Raw genomic sequence first — 15,395 nt, 5'->3', positions numbered from 1 at the left:
TAGTTCCCTGTGCCGTACAATAGGTCCTTGTTGTTTCTGCTTTACATTTTTAATTGAGGTATAATTTACATACAACAAAGTGTACAGACCTTAGTGTTCAGTTCCATGCATTTTGACAGCAGCATATGTTTGTGAGAATATTTAGAACATTTCCATCGTCCCAGAAAATTCCCTCATCTCCCTTTCCAGTCAGTCCCCTCCATCCCCACCCCAGAGGCAACTGCTTTCTGATTTCTATCTAGTAGATTAGGTTTGTCCTCATACTTTATATAAATGGAATTATTAAGTATATATTACTTATTTTCGCCGACAAAATGCTTTTGAAATTTATTTTTTATTATTTAGCCAACAAAGTAACAATTGTTACAGTTATAAGAAGCTCTTTGTTTTTATTACTGAACAGTACAGATACCACAGTTTGCTTATCCATTCCCCTATTGATGGATATTAGGTGGTTCCTAGTTTGGGATTCTCATGAGTATTGCTGTTGGGTATATTTTTGTACAGGTCTTTTTGAGAAACATGTTCCTATTCCTGTTTGGTAAATTCCTAAGGGTGAAATTTCTGGGTCATAGAGTAGATATATGCTTAGCTGGAGTAGAACAGACAAATACTTCTTCAGTTAACTTTGTGCCAAATCATCCCCAACAATTAGTATTGTCAGTCTATTTTTTTAATATAAATTTATTTATTTATTTACTTATTTATATTTGGCTGTGTTGGGTCTTTGTTGCTATGCACGGGCTTTCTCTAGTTGTGGCGAGTGGGGGCTACTGATTGCGGTGCACGGTGGTTAAGAATCTGCCTGCCAATGCATCCGGGAAGATCCCACATGCTGTGGAGCAACTAAGCCCGTGCACCACAACTCCTGAGCCTATGTGCCACAACTACTGAAGCCTGCGTGCCCTAGAGCCTGTGTGCCACAATTACTGAGCCCGTGTGATGCAACTATTGAGACCCGTGCACCTAGAGCCCGTGCTCCGCAACAAGAGAAGCCACCACAATGAGAAGCCCGCGCACCACAATGAAGAGTGCCGCCGCTCGCTGCAACTGGAGAAAGCCCGTGCATAGCAGTGAAGACCCAACACAGCCAAAAAAAAAAAAAAAAAGATTTCCATCTTGAGCAAGCAAAAATGAATGGTGGTGCCATTAACTGAGGCAGCGAAGATAGGGGAGTCCAGTTTGGGGGAAGATGAAGAGTTTAGTTTTAGAGACCTTGAGAGTCAGATATTTGTAGGAATTTCCAGGTAGAGATAAGTAGTAAGCAGTTGGCTATATGAGTCAAGGATTTTTGGAGAGCTATGTAGAGCAGAAAATTTTCCTTTTTTTTAAATTTAAAAATATTTAAAAATTTAATATTTTTAATATTAAAAATATTTAATATTTTAAAAATTAAATTACTGAATTTAAATATTAAAATTTAAATTTAAAACTAAAATAGAGTAGAAATATACAGAACTCTGGGGATCACCAGCATTTAAGAGGAAGAGGAGACTAGACAGAGCTTACAGATAAATGAAAGGGAAACTGGGAGAGTATGTCATTGAATACAAGGAAATAGTTATGAATGGATCATTAAATAATAGTGAAATATTTTCTAGGCAGGTGTTGTACAGATAATATTGGGCAAATTTGGCTTAGATCCACTTTTCTAAGAAGCAGCAAATTATTCAATGCTTTGAAATTATTCAGTGCTTTTATCTTTTACACTCCATTCATTCATAGCCTTTATCTTTTAGTATTTATCTTGCTGTATATTAGGCACTCTCCTAGGGATAGGAGATACAGAGATGAATAAAAGTTAGTGTCTGTCATACTCTTTCTGTAAAAGAAAGGCATGCAAACAGATAATTAAATACAAAAAAAAAGGGTCTCTAAGTAAAAAGATTGTAGGAAGTGCTGTAGGAGCTGGAAGAAAGACCTCCCAACTCTTCTGTGCCTTTCATATGCTACTCTTTTTGTATGAGTCGCACTATTCCTGCTTCTTCACCCACATACATGGCCGTCAAAACTGAGCTCAAACAACTTTCTGAAAGCTTTCTTTGACTTCCTTGTGGGTTTTATTTCATTCTTTAAGAAAAATGGTAACGTATTGGACGACATATCTCTAAAGCAATCACTAAAAAAGAGGGAGAGAGGGAAGGAGGGAGGAAAGAGAACCAAAATTGAAAAAAAATAGTATATAGAGCTCATTATAAGAAATTCAGATAATACGGATAATACAAGGAAGATCACCCAGGATCACACCACCTAGAAATAGTCATTATTAACATTAGGTTAACATTGTCTGGATATATCCTTACAGGTTCGTGTGTATAAAAGGAGGGATAGAAATAATTTTACATAATTAAGGACATATTATATATGCTATTTTAATATTAAGTGCTTAATTTCACTTTTAAAAGATAAACTTCACATGAAGAATTCTCTCCAACAGGTAGTAATTGCTAAAAGATCCATTTAAGGTTAACAAAAAAATAACATAAAACGTTGACGCTTTGGTGATTTTTACGAAGCTGTCTCTGTATGTTTTACTTTCCAACAGCTTGATATGATTCTGCTGTGAGTGATGAAGAAATTAACATCTTAGCTGCTTCTTACCTTTCTTGCCACCGCCCCCCAACTGCTTCCTGATTTTCACTTATAATTCCATTGTCACTGTTTATTATGTTTGTCTACTTTTCTGTAACCTAATCCATATATTTGTTTGTTCTCAGCTCAGTATTTAAATGGATTTAGTTCTCGCCGTCATCTCTTATGTCATGGCCTCTGGCTTCTCCAACCCAGAGTTCTGTATTTTTATTCACCTCTTGGTTGGCTAGATTTCATCATCAAGTAGTTTTCTTAAGAAGGATCCCAGTGGTCCCTGAAGTCCTCTACACCGTCTGTCTGTCGTCTTTATACTCCAGTGACAACTTGGCTGGGCATAAATTTGTTGGGTCATGCTTTCTTTCCCCTGAACTTTTGACATTTCTCCTCTGTCTCCTGGAATTGTGTTGAACTCGTTTTTTTCTTTACTACTCCTTCCCTCCCGACCCCACCCCCAACCTTTAATGAATCAGAATTGCAGTTTTCTGAGAACATACATGAGTTCTTTAAAACCTTCTCACTCACTGCAGTTGAGAGAATTATTACTAGGAAGGACCACCACAGCTATGAGACTCTGATGTGAGCCAAGGTATTTTTTGAGTATTAACCATGCATCTTTGTTTTCCTTTATAGAGATAATTGATGACCTTGCCAACCTGGTGGAGAATACCGATGAGAAACTTCGCACCGAAACCAGGCGTGTGAATCTGGTGGACAGGAAGTCCACATCTTGTGGTAAGAGATGGCTGTAGTTACAGCTCTGCCTCTCTAATCATTTGCGGATAAGCTTCCCACGTTGGTCTAATTTTACCGCAGGGATTTGGTTGCTCTTCTAGTACAGGCAGTTTCATGTGATGAAGCATTGAAATTGCTAGAAGATCCCTAAATCTTGTTAAAATGAAATGTTATGAGGGCAGGGGAAGTATAATGCATTGTTAATTTTTTTTTAATTTAAAGTAAGAAACCTTCCTGTATGCTTACCGAGAATAATAGTTTGGGAAATTGTATGACATCATGCAGACTGGTGGTGGCAGATCTCATGGGTTTTAAAGGCGATCTTGCTTGTTTTGTGCCTTTTTTAGTCACAGGCTTCATTGTTGCAGCTTGAGCCATAGAGCAGTTAAGAGCACAGATTCTAAAGTCCAAATGAGTTTACATCCTGTTACTTAGTGAAGTTATCATTTCTTAATACCTTGTACGTAAAATGAGGAAACACAGGCCAAAATAAGAATCACTGGGAATGGCTCTTAAAGTGCTTGATTCCCTGGCCCTCCCGTCGAGATTCTGACTGAGTAGGGCTAGGTTGGGGTTCAGGAGTGTTCATCATTTAACAAGCGCACCAGGCAATCCCGATGTGGGTCCTTGCTCTTCGGCAGACGTTCTGATGCACGTGTTTGTGGGGTTTCAGCGATCTATTGCTTGTGCACAGTGCCTTGCCCACAGGTAAGTGACAATGAAAGGTGGTGACACTAGCAGTAATCACAGTCATGGTTATTTGATGCTTCATCTCACAAAGATGCACCAAGTTTATAAGGCTAATAACTTTGTTATAAATAGAAGTGCGGTAGCACTAAAAAAAAAAACTAATGATCTGAGCACATGCTTTGCCTGACTGTTAGCCCTTTCAGTATGAAAATTATACTGGATCCCTCCGATCTATCCAGTTTTAGAACAAGGATCTCTATGCGAGGGTCATCTGGGATGCACAGCTTTGAGAAGTGTTACCTTCCTTGCCTGTGTGTGTGGTTAAACAGAAATCTAGAACAACACGGTGATGGAGGACCGGGCAAATATGGACTCTGGAATCTCAGAGGAAGTGGAACTTGGAGGCCCCCACCTGCTGCCCTTTTATGACCTGTCTGCTCCCCGTAACCTGGCAGGTCTCATCCACCAGATACCAAGCCATTCTGTGCTTCTGCGCCTGTAGGCATGTGCTTCTTTCTACTTCCTGCGCAAAGCAAAGCCTCCTTGATTTTGCTTTACCAGCCTTCTCATAACTTCTGACCATAGGGATGTTGTTCTTTGCACCAGATCCTGAAACTTTGGCGACAGAGATAGATGGGTTCACTCCCACCTCCATCTGTTATTATCTTCTATTCTTACATAAACTTAATCTTTCTGAACTTTAGTTTCCTCGGCTGTAAAAAAAAAAAAAAAAAAAAAAAAAAAAAAAAAAAAATGACCTGTTTATCAAAATGAAATTGTATAAAATATGTAAAGTGTCCAACACTCGCTGTCGTCCCTGAATTTCCATATTTTATGCAGAGAGGCGCTAGAGCGTGATAGTTAAGAGCTTGGGCCCCAGAGCCTGGGCTCAAATCCCAACTCTACTATTCACTGGCTGTGTGACCTTGGGAAAACCCACTCCCCTTTGCCTCGATTTTCCCATCTCTGAAATGGGAATAATGTACATACCTGAGAGGGTTGTTGTAAGGAATAAATGAGTTAATGTAGGTAAAGATATAGATGATATAGAGGTAGGTAGGTATGTAGATAGATAGATAGGGATATACAGCACTTAGAACAGTTCTTGGCACATAATAAGCAGTGAGCAAGTATTAGCCATTATCTTTATATGTTGAAAGTAGGAAGAATCTTCCAATTAAGAGACAACTTTCCTGAGGTCTTTTTGATGCACTAAGCAATCATGCACTAAGCAAGTAAGATTTTGTATTTGCAACACAGAGGCCCTCACCACATGCCATTCATGATGTCATAATGAAGAATATTGCTTCTACTGTTGCCAGTTTTTTATTTTGTAGTTTTACCTGGTGTTGCTCTTTATAGCCATAAATGTCCATAAAATCTTCTGAGCTGAGCTGTTTAATTTTTGTTTGAAAACAGGAGAAATTTAGAGATGCCCAGAATTACTAAAATGCATGTTTTTTTTTTTTAATTAATTAATTAATTAATTTATTTTTGGCTGTGTTGGGTCTTCGTTTCTGTGCAAGGGCTCTCTCTAGTTGCAGCAAGCGTGGACCACTCTTCATCGCGGTGCGCGGGCCTCTCACTATCGCAGCCTCTCCTGTTGCGGAGCACAGGCTCCAGACGCGCAGGCTCAGTAGTTGTGGCTCATGGGCCCAGTTGTTCCGCGGCATGTGGGATCCTCCCAGACCAGGGCTCGAACCCATGTCCCCTGCATTGGCAGGTGGACTCTCAACCACTGCACCACCAGGGAAGCCCAAAATGCATGTTTTTTAAACATGTATTGGTATCTTAAAATGTGTTAAGTGTGAATTGATCTCATGCCCCCTTTATATTTACTTATAAGTATATGTATTATCTGTATTAGAATTATATGTAGCGATTCAGAAGGGGGAGGTACAACAGTACAACAGATGCTGAAAGAAGAAATTTCTCCAATTTTTTTCAACGGGAATACTTCAGAGAGAATTCTTTGTCTTATCCCTTCAATTTTTCCCCTAATATTTATTTAGCAGTTCTTTTGATAGTATAGCAACACCACATAACTATCCTTATATCATTTCTGGTGCCTGATAACGTTAAAGAAAAATGTTTTGCATTTGTATTTGTTCAAGGGACCTTTGCAATTATGTATGTTTGTCGACAAGCAGTGCTAGTTTTGCATATTGATGGAGGTTCAGCATGTGGCTCCAAAGGTCTAGGGAGGTTAGACTTGTATTCATGACCCCCAGCAATTAACTTCTAAGTCTTCCCCTGATCAGCATTAAGCCTTGGAACACAGGGTATATTGTGCAATTTACTGATTAGGTCTAGCAGCCCTTAGCAACATTAGCCTGACCTTTTAAAAAAAAAAAAAAAAAAATGTGTTTTTATTTTGGTAAAGTATACCTAACATAAACTTTACCATTGTAACTCTTTTTAAGCATGCAGTTCAGTGGTGTTAAATACATTTACATTGTTGTGCGTTTACCACCACCATCCATCTATCTCCAGAACTTTTTCATCTTCCGAAACTGCAAGTCTGCACCCATTAAACACTAATTCCCCGTTCCTCGCCCAGCAGCCCCTGTCAGCCACCACTCTGCTTCCTGTCTCTACAAATATGACTACTCTGGGTGCCTCATATAAGTGGGACCATACAGTATTTGTCCTTTTGTATCTGGCTTATTTCACTTAGCGTAATGTCTTCAATATTCCTCTTCGTTGTACCATGTGTCAGGAATTTCCTTCCTTTTTGAGGCTGAATAATATTCCATTGCTATGTTTATGCCACGTTTTGTTTATCCATTTATCTGGCAGTGGATTCTTGGGTTGTTTCCACCTTTGGGCTGTTGTGAATTATGCTGCTATGCACATGGGTGTACAATATCAGTTCCAGTCCCTGCTTTTTTGTGTACATACCCAGAAACGGAATTGCTGAATCAAATTGTAATTCAGTTTTAAATTTCGTGGGGTAACTACAATACTGACCTGACCTTTTGTTTTGCTTTCAGCCTTTAAACTCTTAGGTACTTTCTAGTAGTTTCTTTTTTTTAATCTAATAAAGCCCACTTGCAGGCAGGAGTCAGGGGCTTCCGCAGCCTGAGAGGGGTAGGCAAGTGGAGTTGGAAGGTAAGGTCCTGGGCCCACCCTAGTTGGGAAGTGTAATAGGAGACCCTTTTCCCATTAAAATGGGGCCCCAAAGAGCTATACCCTTGGGATAAAAGTGAACCAGAACTAAATTGTCCTTGGGGATTGTGGAGAAGGCAGCCTTGGCACTGAACAGATTAAAAGAAGAAAAAGAAAGGAAAAACTATCATTCCTGACAAGTTGTGGTCACAGAAAGGCTCTCCTGTGCATTTGTATCCTGGGTAGCTGTATTTACCTGTGGTAGCTCAAGGTACCTGGCAGAAATAATGAAATACCTCTCTGGAGGAGAGCAAGATTGTCCTTGGTCTCTAGGAATCAACCAAAAATAAAATTTTCAAGGCAATGACCAGCACACACTCAAAGATAACCTAGCATGTTGGGACACCACACGACATGAGCAAGGATCAGCAACAGACCCCAGAAACCAGTCTGCGTAGACTTGCAGTGTTAGAATTACCAGGTGTAGATTATAAAATCAATTATGATTATACTTAAAGAACGACATGACAAGTTTGAAAGTATCTTCAGAGAATAGGAACTCTAAAGAACAACACAGAAAATTTGAAACGGGATCAAACAGAATTTCTAGAAATAAAAGGTAACTGAAATTCAAGTCTCAGTGGACATATTTGGTACCAGCGGGAGAGAAACTCAACCAGAGGACAGATAAGAAAAAAATAAACCATATTCCCTTTCCATAAATGCTAACGTTTACGTAAGGATGTCCAAACGCCATGGAAGTTAAATTACGGTCTGGGGGCAAAGGCTTGGTCCAAGAGTCTCATGACATAGCAAAGAGTTAATCACTTGCTCTTCCCTAGTGCAAGGCCAGGTTGATCATGGATATGTAAACACATACACATAGTACATGATACTGCAAGCAGGGTATGTTTTAACTATTTGGGGGGTGGGAATTAAGCAACTCACTCAGGGTAACTCGGTTACTGTTAACTCCATGACTGTTTAACTAAGAGAACTTGAGCAAGCTGAGAATAGCAGCAGCACATCATCGTTTTACTTAAGGGAGTGCAAAAATAGGCTGTGAACCGTGAAATGGTCTTTTGTTTTCCTTCCGCCACCATATCGTCCTCGCCCATCTGATATATCAGTCATAGATGCTTTCCCAGTGAGGAAATTTCTCGTTAAAAGGACAGACCCAATTGCAAGGGGGCCACACAGAACGGCCCGATGATGAATTTGTTTGTTCAGTTGTTAACAAAGGATTCAAGCACCTCTTTGTGAACCTTTCACTCGGAAGCCTGGGCTTTAAAAATTTTTTACTGGGATCTTTGGGTGGTTTTTCCTCCCTTTTCTTCTCCTGCCCCCACCCCAATAATAGCATCAAGTAGAAAACAGTATTATTGTCTCTCTCCAGCTTCTAAACGCAAACTAGACTGATATTTTCCATTGGCACCAATATGTACTTTCAGATCTGTTATTTGTGTTAAGGACATCCACATAAAAGCAGGATCTTTGTAATTGCAGTTTAAATATTCATTGTGCCTCGTCCTCATTAGAATTCAAAATAGAGCCTCGTCTGAGTCTGAGGGACGCAGCCGATTGTGAAAGGCCAGACTAAGGGCTCTGAATGACTCGGGTTGAGGGGCAGGGCTGCTTCTCAGTATATTGACTATTACGGAATGTTGTCGAAGCACAGTGACTGTGGTTTTAGCAGCGTCTCCGTGACGTTGTTAGAAATCAGCCCAACCGACGTTGCCTTGACACGCTCTCTATCTGGAACCATTGGATTTGCCTTTCACTCCTTGGAATGGGGTCGTCTTAAGGAAGTGGAAGAGTTCAGTGGTTGAGAAAGGACGGCGCAGCATGGGCGTGGAGCCAGGCAAAGGGGGGGGGGTCACAATCTGGGCTCAGCCACTTACACCCTGGGTGACTTGGAGAGCTGCTTGCCCTCTCTGTGGCTCAAAATGGCCATACCATGGCTATTCTGCAGACTGCATGAGAACAATCTGGGTGGTATCGTGACTGTGCTGTGCTAGTGAGTCCTCAGTAAATGCCAGCCGATGTTAAAATGTGGCTTTAAATTGGTCTTCGAGAGCCACCTTAATAAACAAGACTCAGAGGCTCTTACCTCTCTTTGAAGCCAGCTTAGAAAAGGTCTTTAAGGAGAATAGTGATGATTTGAGTAAGTTATGCAGGAATATTACGGAGCTAGGAGGTTTGCACCCTGATTGAATCAGAAGTGGAGTCGATTTTTTTTTTTTTTTCAAATAAACTGAAATTTATAATCTTGTGGCTGAAGCCATTACCAGTCATGAAATTAGTCAAAGCCACCTCTAGTGCATATGCGGGATGATGGTGAGGCTGCCTTACTTTTGTATTGCACAAAACCACTTTTTCTTATGTTAGCTGTTTTGAACTGAACACAAAATAGGTAAGAAACTGAATTCCAAGTTGTCTAGCTTATTTAACCGACCTTAGAGACAACTTAATCTCTCAAGGAATTGTTTTCAAAACCTTACCACAAACACAATTAATCTGGAGCAAGAGAATAACTCTGCGAGTTCTTTTATTTATCTTACTGTTTATCAAGAATATTCTTAGCTATTGTTTCCTTCCTTCTTTCTCTTACCCTTCTTTTTTTTTTTTTTTAAATGCTCTCTATTTTTTTTTTAAGTATTTTATTTATTTATTTATTTATTTTTGGCTGTGCTGGGTCTTCATTTCTGTGTGAGGGCTTTCTCTAGTTGTGGCAAGTGGGGGCCACTCTTCATCGCGGTGCGCGGGCCTCTCACTATCGCGGCCTCTCTTGTTGCGGAGCACAGGCTTCAGACGCGCAGGCTCAGTAGGTGTGGCTCACGGGCCCAGTTGCTCCGCGGCATGTGGGATCTTCCCAGACCAGGGCTCGAACCCGTGTCCCCTGCATTGGCAGGCGGATTCTCAACCACTGCGCCACCAGGGAAGCCCACTCTTACCCTTCTTCGTTGAGATAAGCTGGTTGAATTCCTCAGCCCCCTTATTCTTTACCTACGTGTGTGCCTGACTCTGTACCCCCGTGTCACCTTTCATTCGGTCTCTGGAGAAACGCCCGGTCCTTCACTAATGCGTATCTGCCTCCAAAGCCCTCTGATCCTTAACCTTACTGCTGCCTTTCCCATTCATTCATTCATTCTTTTCTCCCTCCACGCCAGCACAGTTACTGGGCTTGGATTTTAGAAGCAGGTCTCCCAAGAATTTTATGCTCTATGGTTTCACTACCTGGTATCTATTATCTCTGTGATGGAGAAAAGTCATTTCTCTAAAATCTATAGCAGGTATGTCTTGGGAGGGAAACAGTTTCAAATCAACTGAAAAGAGCATGTTTACAAAATAAGGGAGCCCTAAAGAGAGGGACTCATTTATCTTGGTAATACTGGAAGCCAGGTAGATATTAGCTGCATTCAGACACCAAATTCACGAGGTGGGAGCAACGGCTTATATAAATATGATCAACGTTACAATCACGCACATTTACTCTGTGTGCCAGGCACCGGGCTCAGTACTGGAGCTGAAAGGTACCTGGGGCACACAGTTCCTGCCCTCGGGGAACTTGGGGCGTTGGAGGGGGACACACACTGTAAATCACTGATGACTGCAGTAGCGCAGGCAGAAAAGGCTCTCAATCAGCCTAGGGGCCCAGAGGTTTCCAGGAGGACACGACACAGGAGCAGACGTCTGAAGGATGAGTAGGAGAAGCTTCTTCTGGGTCCGGTCAAGTGACAAACCAAAATAAGCAGGATGTGTACACTGTGATGCCATTTAAAGGAGAAAGGGAGGGAGAAAGGGAAACAGGGAAAGACAGAAGGATCCACATAGGTGCTGTGTAGACGTGTTGATTAGAGCGTGACAACAGGTGTGGAGGAGCAGGTGCAGGTGACATCGGTTACTTCAGAGATGTGCACGGGGGCCAGGCTTGCAGCTGGGTGATGCGAGCTTGTTGATGTTTTCTTTACATAGCTTTAGAAGTTTTTATGATAAGACTGTATTACTTTGTAATTTGAGAATTAATTAAAATTTTAAGGAAAATATACTTTTACTATTAATATTTTGGTACTTTTTTTTTTAAATAAACTTTTTAAAAAAATTATTTATTTTTGGCTGCATTGGGTCTTCGTTGCTGTGCACTGGCTTTCTCTAGTTGCAGCGAGTGGGGGCTTCTCTTGTTGGAGAGCATGGGTTCTAGGCGCGTGGGCTTCAGCAGTTGTGGCACACGGGCTTAGTTGCTCTGCAGCATGTGAGATCTTCCAGGACCAGGACTCGAACCCGTGTCCCCTGCATTGGCAGGCGGATTCTTAACCACTGCGCCACCAGGGAAGTCCCTTAATATTTTGGTACTTCTAGTCATTTTTTCTATACATAGTATTTTGACAAGATTATGATAATCGTATATTTTTAACCGTTCTTTTTAATGTTTTATTATGTATTTTTTAAACTTTTTAAATTGAAGAACAGTTGATTTACAGTGTTTCAGGTGTACAGCAAAGTGATTCATATATAGATATATACACATATGCATATATATTCTTTTTCAGATTCTTTTCAATTATAGCTAATGTCTTATTATAAACCTATTTTTCTTTTAATACCATTAGTACCATCCCATCAAATAGATGTACCATCATTTACTTAAATACTCTTGTTTGGGGGCTTTTAGATTATTTCCACATTTTGCTGTATTAGACGCATAAAGCTTTTTTCCATATTTAGGACTTCTGGGTATTGGTTAGGATGCTTCCAGGGTCAGAATCAGAGACCAGCTCTGGCCATCTTATATCAACGGTCTCCTTCTTATAGCAGCGGGCTCCTGAGTGGAAGATTGTTAGAGGCCCAGAGCAGTGACAGGGAGCTGGAGGGCCGGGGGCAGAGTTGCCATCCCTCGGCAGGGAGAGCGAGGTAGGGATGCCACCGCCAGAGCTGCCTAGTGACGCCTCTGCCTCTGACCGTCTCTGCCTCTCTGGGTCAGTAGAAGAGTGCCGAGCTGGCCAGGCCTGGCTGCCAAGGCTGGGCGGAGGAAGAATCTGGCTGTGTTAGACTTCACATGATGGGCATTCCTTCAGAATGGAGGCGTTGGATCTGGACATCCAGGGAAAAAACAAAACAAAGCACATTATCTATTACAGATGTATTTCCCAAGTAGACTTATTTAGACCCAGGGTGGGAGCAGCGTTAAGCCTTTCAGTGTACAGGCATACATCATTTCATTGCGCTTTGCTCTTATTGTACGTCACAGATGATGTGGGTGTTTTTTTGGTTTGTTTGTTTTTATACAAAGTGAAGGTCCATGGCAACCCTGCGTTGTCAGATGATGGTTAGCATTTTTTTTAAATAGAGTGTTTTTTTAATTAAGGTATGTACGTTGTTTTTGTAGACATAATGCTATTGCACACTTAATAGATTACAGTATAGGGTAAACATAACTCATATGCACCGGGAAACCAAAACTTTGCGTGACTCACTCTATTGTGATATTCCCTAGAGCAGCTATTCAGGCAGGATGGGACCAGCTCATGGAGAGCCAAGGGGCTAATCCCGTCCCCCTTTGTCTTTCTTTTTTTCCTCTTCCATCTTCTATGGGAGACATACTCAGGGCTTAGTCCTTTGCTCTTTTTTTGGTGGGGGGGGGGGCGGTACTTCTTCCTTAACCTACTCTGTCGACGCTTGGATGGTTTCATGGGCAACTCACAGCTCTGCATCTCAGACCCCCAACTTCACCTGAGCCGCAAGGTCTGTGTCGTCTTCCACTACCACTCAGTTTCTCTTGGCTGCCCCCAACATGCTCTCAATTTGTGTATGCTCTTCATAGGCTCGTTATCTTTAGCCCCACGTAAGCTCCCTCTTCCCATTGCTTCCCATTTCTTCAGGCTCAAAACTTCCTTCATCCCGCCAGACAGGAAACCTTCATGAATGAAGCGGGCCCCTGTGATTCTCTCCAGTGGCAAACGAGAGAGGAAAGAGCAGAGCTTTGCCGAGTGGGAATGCAACACCAGATCATCTCTGTGTTTATTTTTTTATGGGAAGCCCGAAATCTGGATCTTTTAAGTGAAATCTCCCAATATTTTAGTGTTGACAATAAATGAACCTTGTTAAAAATTCCATGTGGGCCAAATAAAACAGGTGGCCATGTCCTACACTTTGGGGCCTCTCTTTCACCTCTCTCTGGTCAGTCCCTAGGCCTGTTTGAGAATAACTCTGAAGTAAATATCTCTCTTCCCCGTTCATCACTTTGTGTTCTCACCACTCTGTCTCAGGCTCTTGTCACACTTATGTAGCCATTAAAAATAATAATGAAGAAGTCTGTTTATTGGGTACAGAAAAATGTGTGTGATTGTAACGCTGATCATATTTATTTAAGCCGTTGCTCCCGTCTCGTGAATTTGGTGTCTGAATGCAGCTAACGTCTACCTGGCTACCAGTATTACCAAGATAAATAAGATGAGTCCCTCTCTTCAGGGCTCCCTTATTTTGTAAACATGCTCTTTTCAGTTGATTTAAAACTGTTTCCCTCCCAAGACATATCTGCTATAGATTTTAGAGAAATGACTTTTCTCCATCACGGAGATAATAGATACCAGGTAGTGAAACCATAGAGCATAAAATTCTTGGGAGACCTGCTTCTAAAATCCAAGCAAGTACTGGGGCGCTCTGATGAATATATTGGAATTGCTCGATATTCATTTTAGGAGCCTAAAATGTACAACTCGCAGACCTGCCCTTCTCTTGGCACTTCTGAATACCCCCCTCCTGGACCCTGTGGGTGCTCGTGGCATTTGTATAATGCAGGTGTGACATGTATGTGGTCAGATGTCTTTTATATGTGACCACATCACTGTTGTCTGCTTTGGTTTTGCGTTCCTACCGCGGAAAAGCCTGGCTTTCTGCTAACAGCCTTTATTTGGGGAGTGAGAATAGGAGCAGGAGGTTCAAGTGTTGATGCTTTGGCTTAATCCAGGCAAAATGAAGCCTTTGAGAGATGCACCAAATTGGAAAAGCTTTATTTAATGGAAAGTGATTGATAAGGGCTGACAGCCTCAGAGCTGTCACCATGACCGCCTCTGAGGCCGCCACACTTTTTCTAATCCGTTACGAGGCAGTGACTTCTGCTATCATCAAGGGGTCAGAAATGATCACAGAGTAGAATCATTTTTTGATTATTGTCTTTGCTCGGTGTGGTTTGGAAAGATAAGGTGTGATTTCCAAGAGCAGCTTCTGTTGTTACGGAGTAATAATTAGGCCGAGCAGCCTTGGCCGATACCACTCCTCCTGTTATGTGTTTGTGCGTGTTTTCTGGTAATATTTGTTCGCCACTGAATTCATCTGCTTTCAGCCAGCTCTATGGGACCAGCAAATATTGGCTAGGTTTAAGAAGGCCTATCAGTGGGCTTGGGGCAGAGCATGTTTTACTTACTCAAAGTATACTTCACCTCTGTTGTGTGTCTACTGTTTAAGCGAGCAAGAGCCCCAATGCCTACTGAAGGTATTTTGCCACCCCAGCCTGAGTTTTCAGGAGTTCACCATTATACTCCAGTGCTTCTCATTCGTACATTGATTTGATTGTATTTGTAAATTGAAATGAAATAGAGAATTGGATTCTAGTTGTGACCGAAATTACCCAAATTGGGAAGTCGCTTGATATCTTTTTTACATGTGAAATCAATGGCTTGGTAATGTTGACCATAAACTAATTGGAGTCCAATTAGTTTATGGTCAACATTACAAGGGTTTATAATTGGACTGTAATCCAGTTATAATTGGACTTCCTCAAAAGAAGTTGGGCATTTTCCTTTTAGCTAATAAATTCATCCACATCTTCATGAGGTCAGTATGGAAAGGCAGGGGGAAAAAAGTTAATGGCTTAGACTAGATGGTCTTTGAGGTTCCATCCAACTCTGTTATCCTCTTTTCATACCCCTTTGAAGAGAATTAGACACTTCCTTCTACCCTGCACACACACGTACACACACACACGCACATACACACACCCCAAATATGAGTCAGGGGTCTAGGCCAGAACTTTGTTGATCTCATTTCATACAGGGTGGTTGGCACCAGGTTAGATACTTGCAGAGTTAAATCCTACCTGAACAGGAACCTTGACCTTCAATGTTATGTATTCCTGTTTGATTGAAAAAAATTTTAACAGATGTGTTAGAACAGAAACAAGGAAGATAGAGAAAATTTTTAATGGAAGATATAGAGAACGTTTGTTGGGTTTTAGTATGTGTGTGTTTAGGAAAATAAAGAAATGCGGTTATTGA

At 41.3% G+C, this 15,395-nt stretch overlaps 1 protein-coding gene across 6 annotated transcripts in view; it reads left to right on the top strand.

The window, feature by feature from the left end:
- The window catches only part of STX8 (syntaxin 8), a 252,938-nt gene that overhangs the window by 141,716 nt on the left and 95,827 nt on the right, over positions 1-15,395 (top strand). For 5 of the 6 annotated variants that reach the window (XM_082372919.1, XM_082372918.1, XM_082372920.1 and 2 more), the window contains one exon: positions 3,223-3,324. In XM_082372919.1, the coding sequence (XP_082229045.1) occupies positions 3,223-3,324 (102 nt within the window). Of the gene's footprint in view, positions 1-3,222; positions 3,325-13,001; positions 13,356-15,395 lie in introns of those variants that run through there. The other variant, XM_082372921.1, reaches the window with a different exon arrangement.

The sequence above is a fragment of the Balaenoptera borealis genome (assembly GCF_965194805.1).
Source record: "Balaenoptera borealis genome assembly, chromosome: 20".
Lineage (NCBI taxonomy): Eukaryota > Metazoa > Chordata > Mammalia > Artiodactyla > Balaenopteridae > Balaenoptera > Balaenoptera borealis.
The sequence above is the reverse complement of the archived record's forward strand: the minus strand, read 5'-3'. Positions and strand labels throughout refer to the sequence as shown.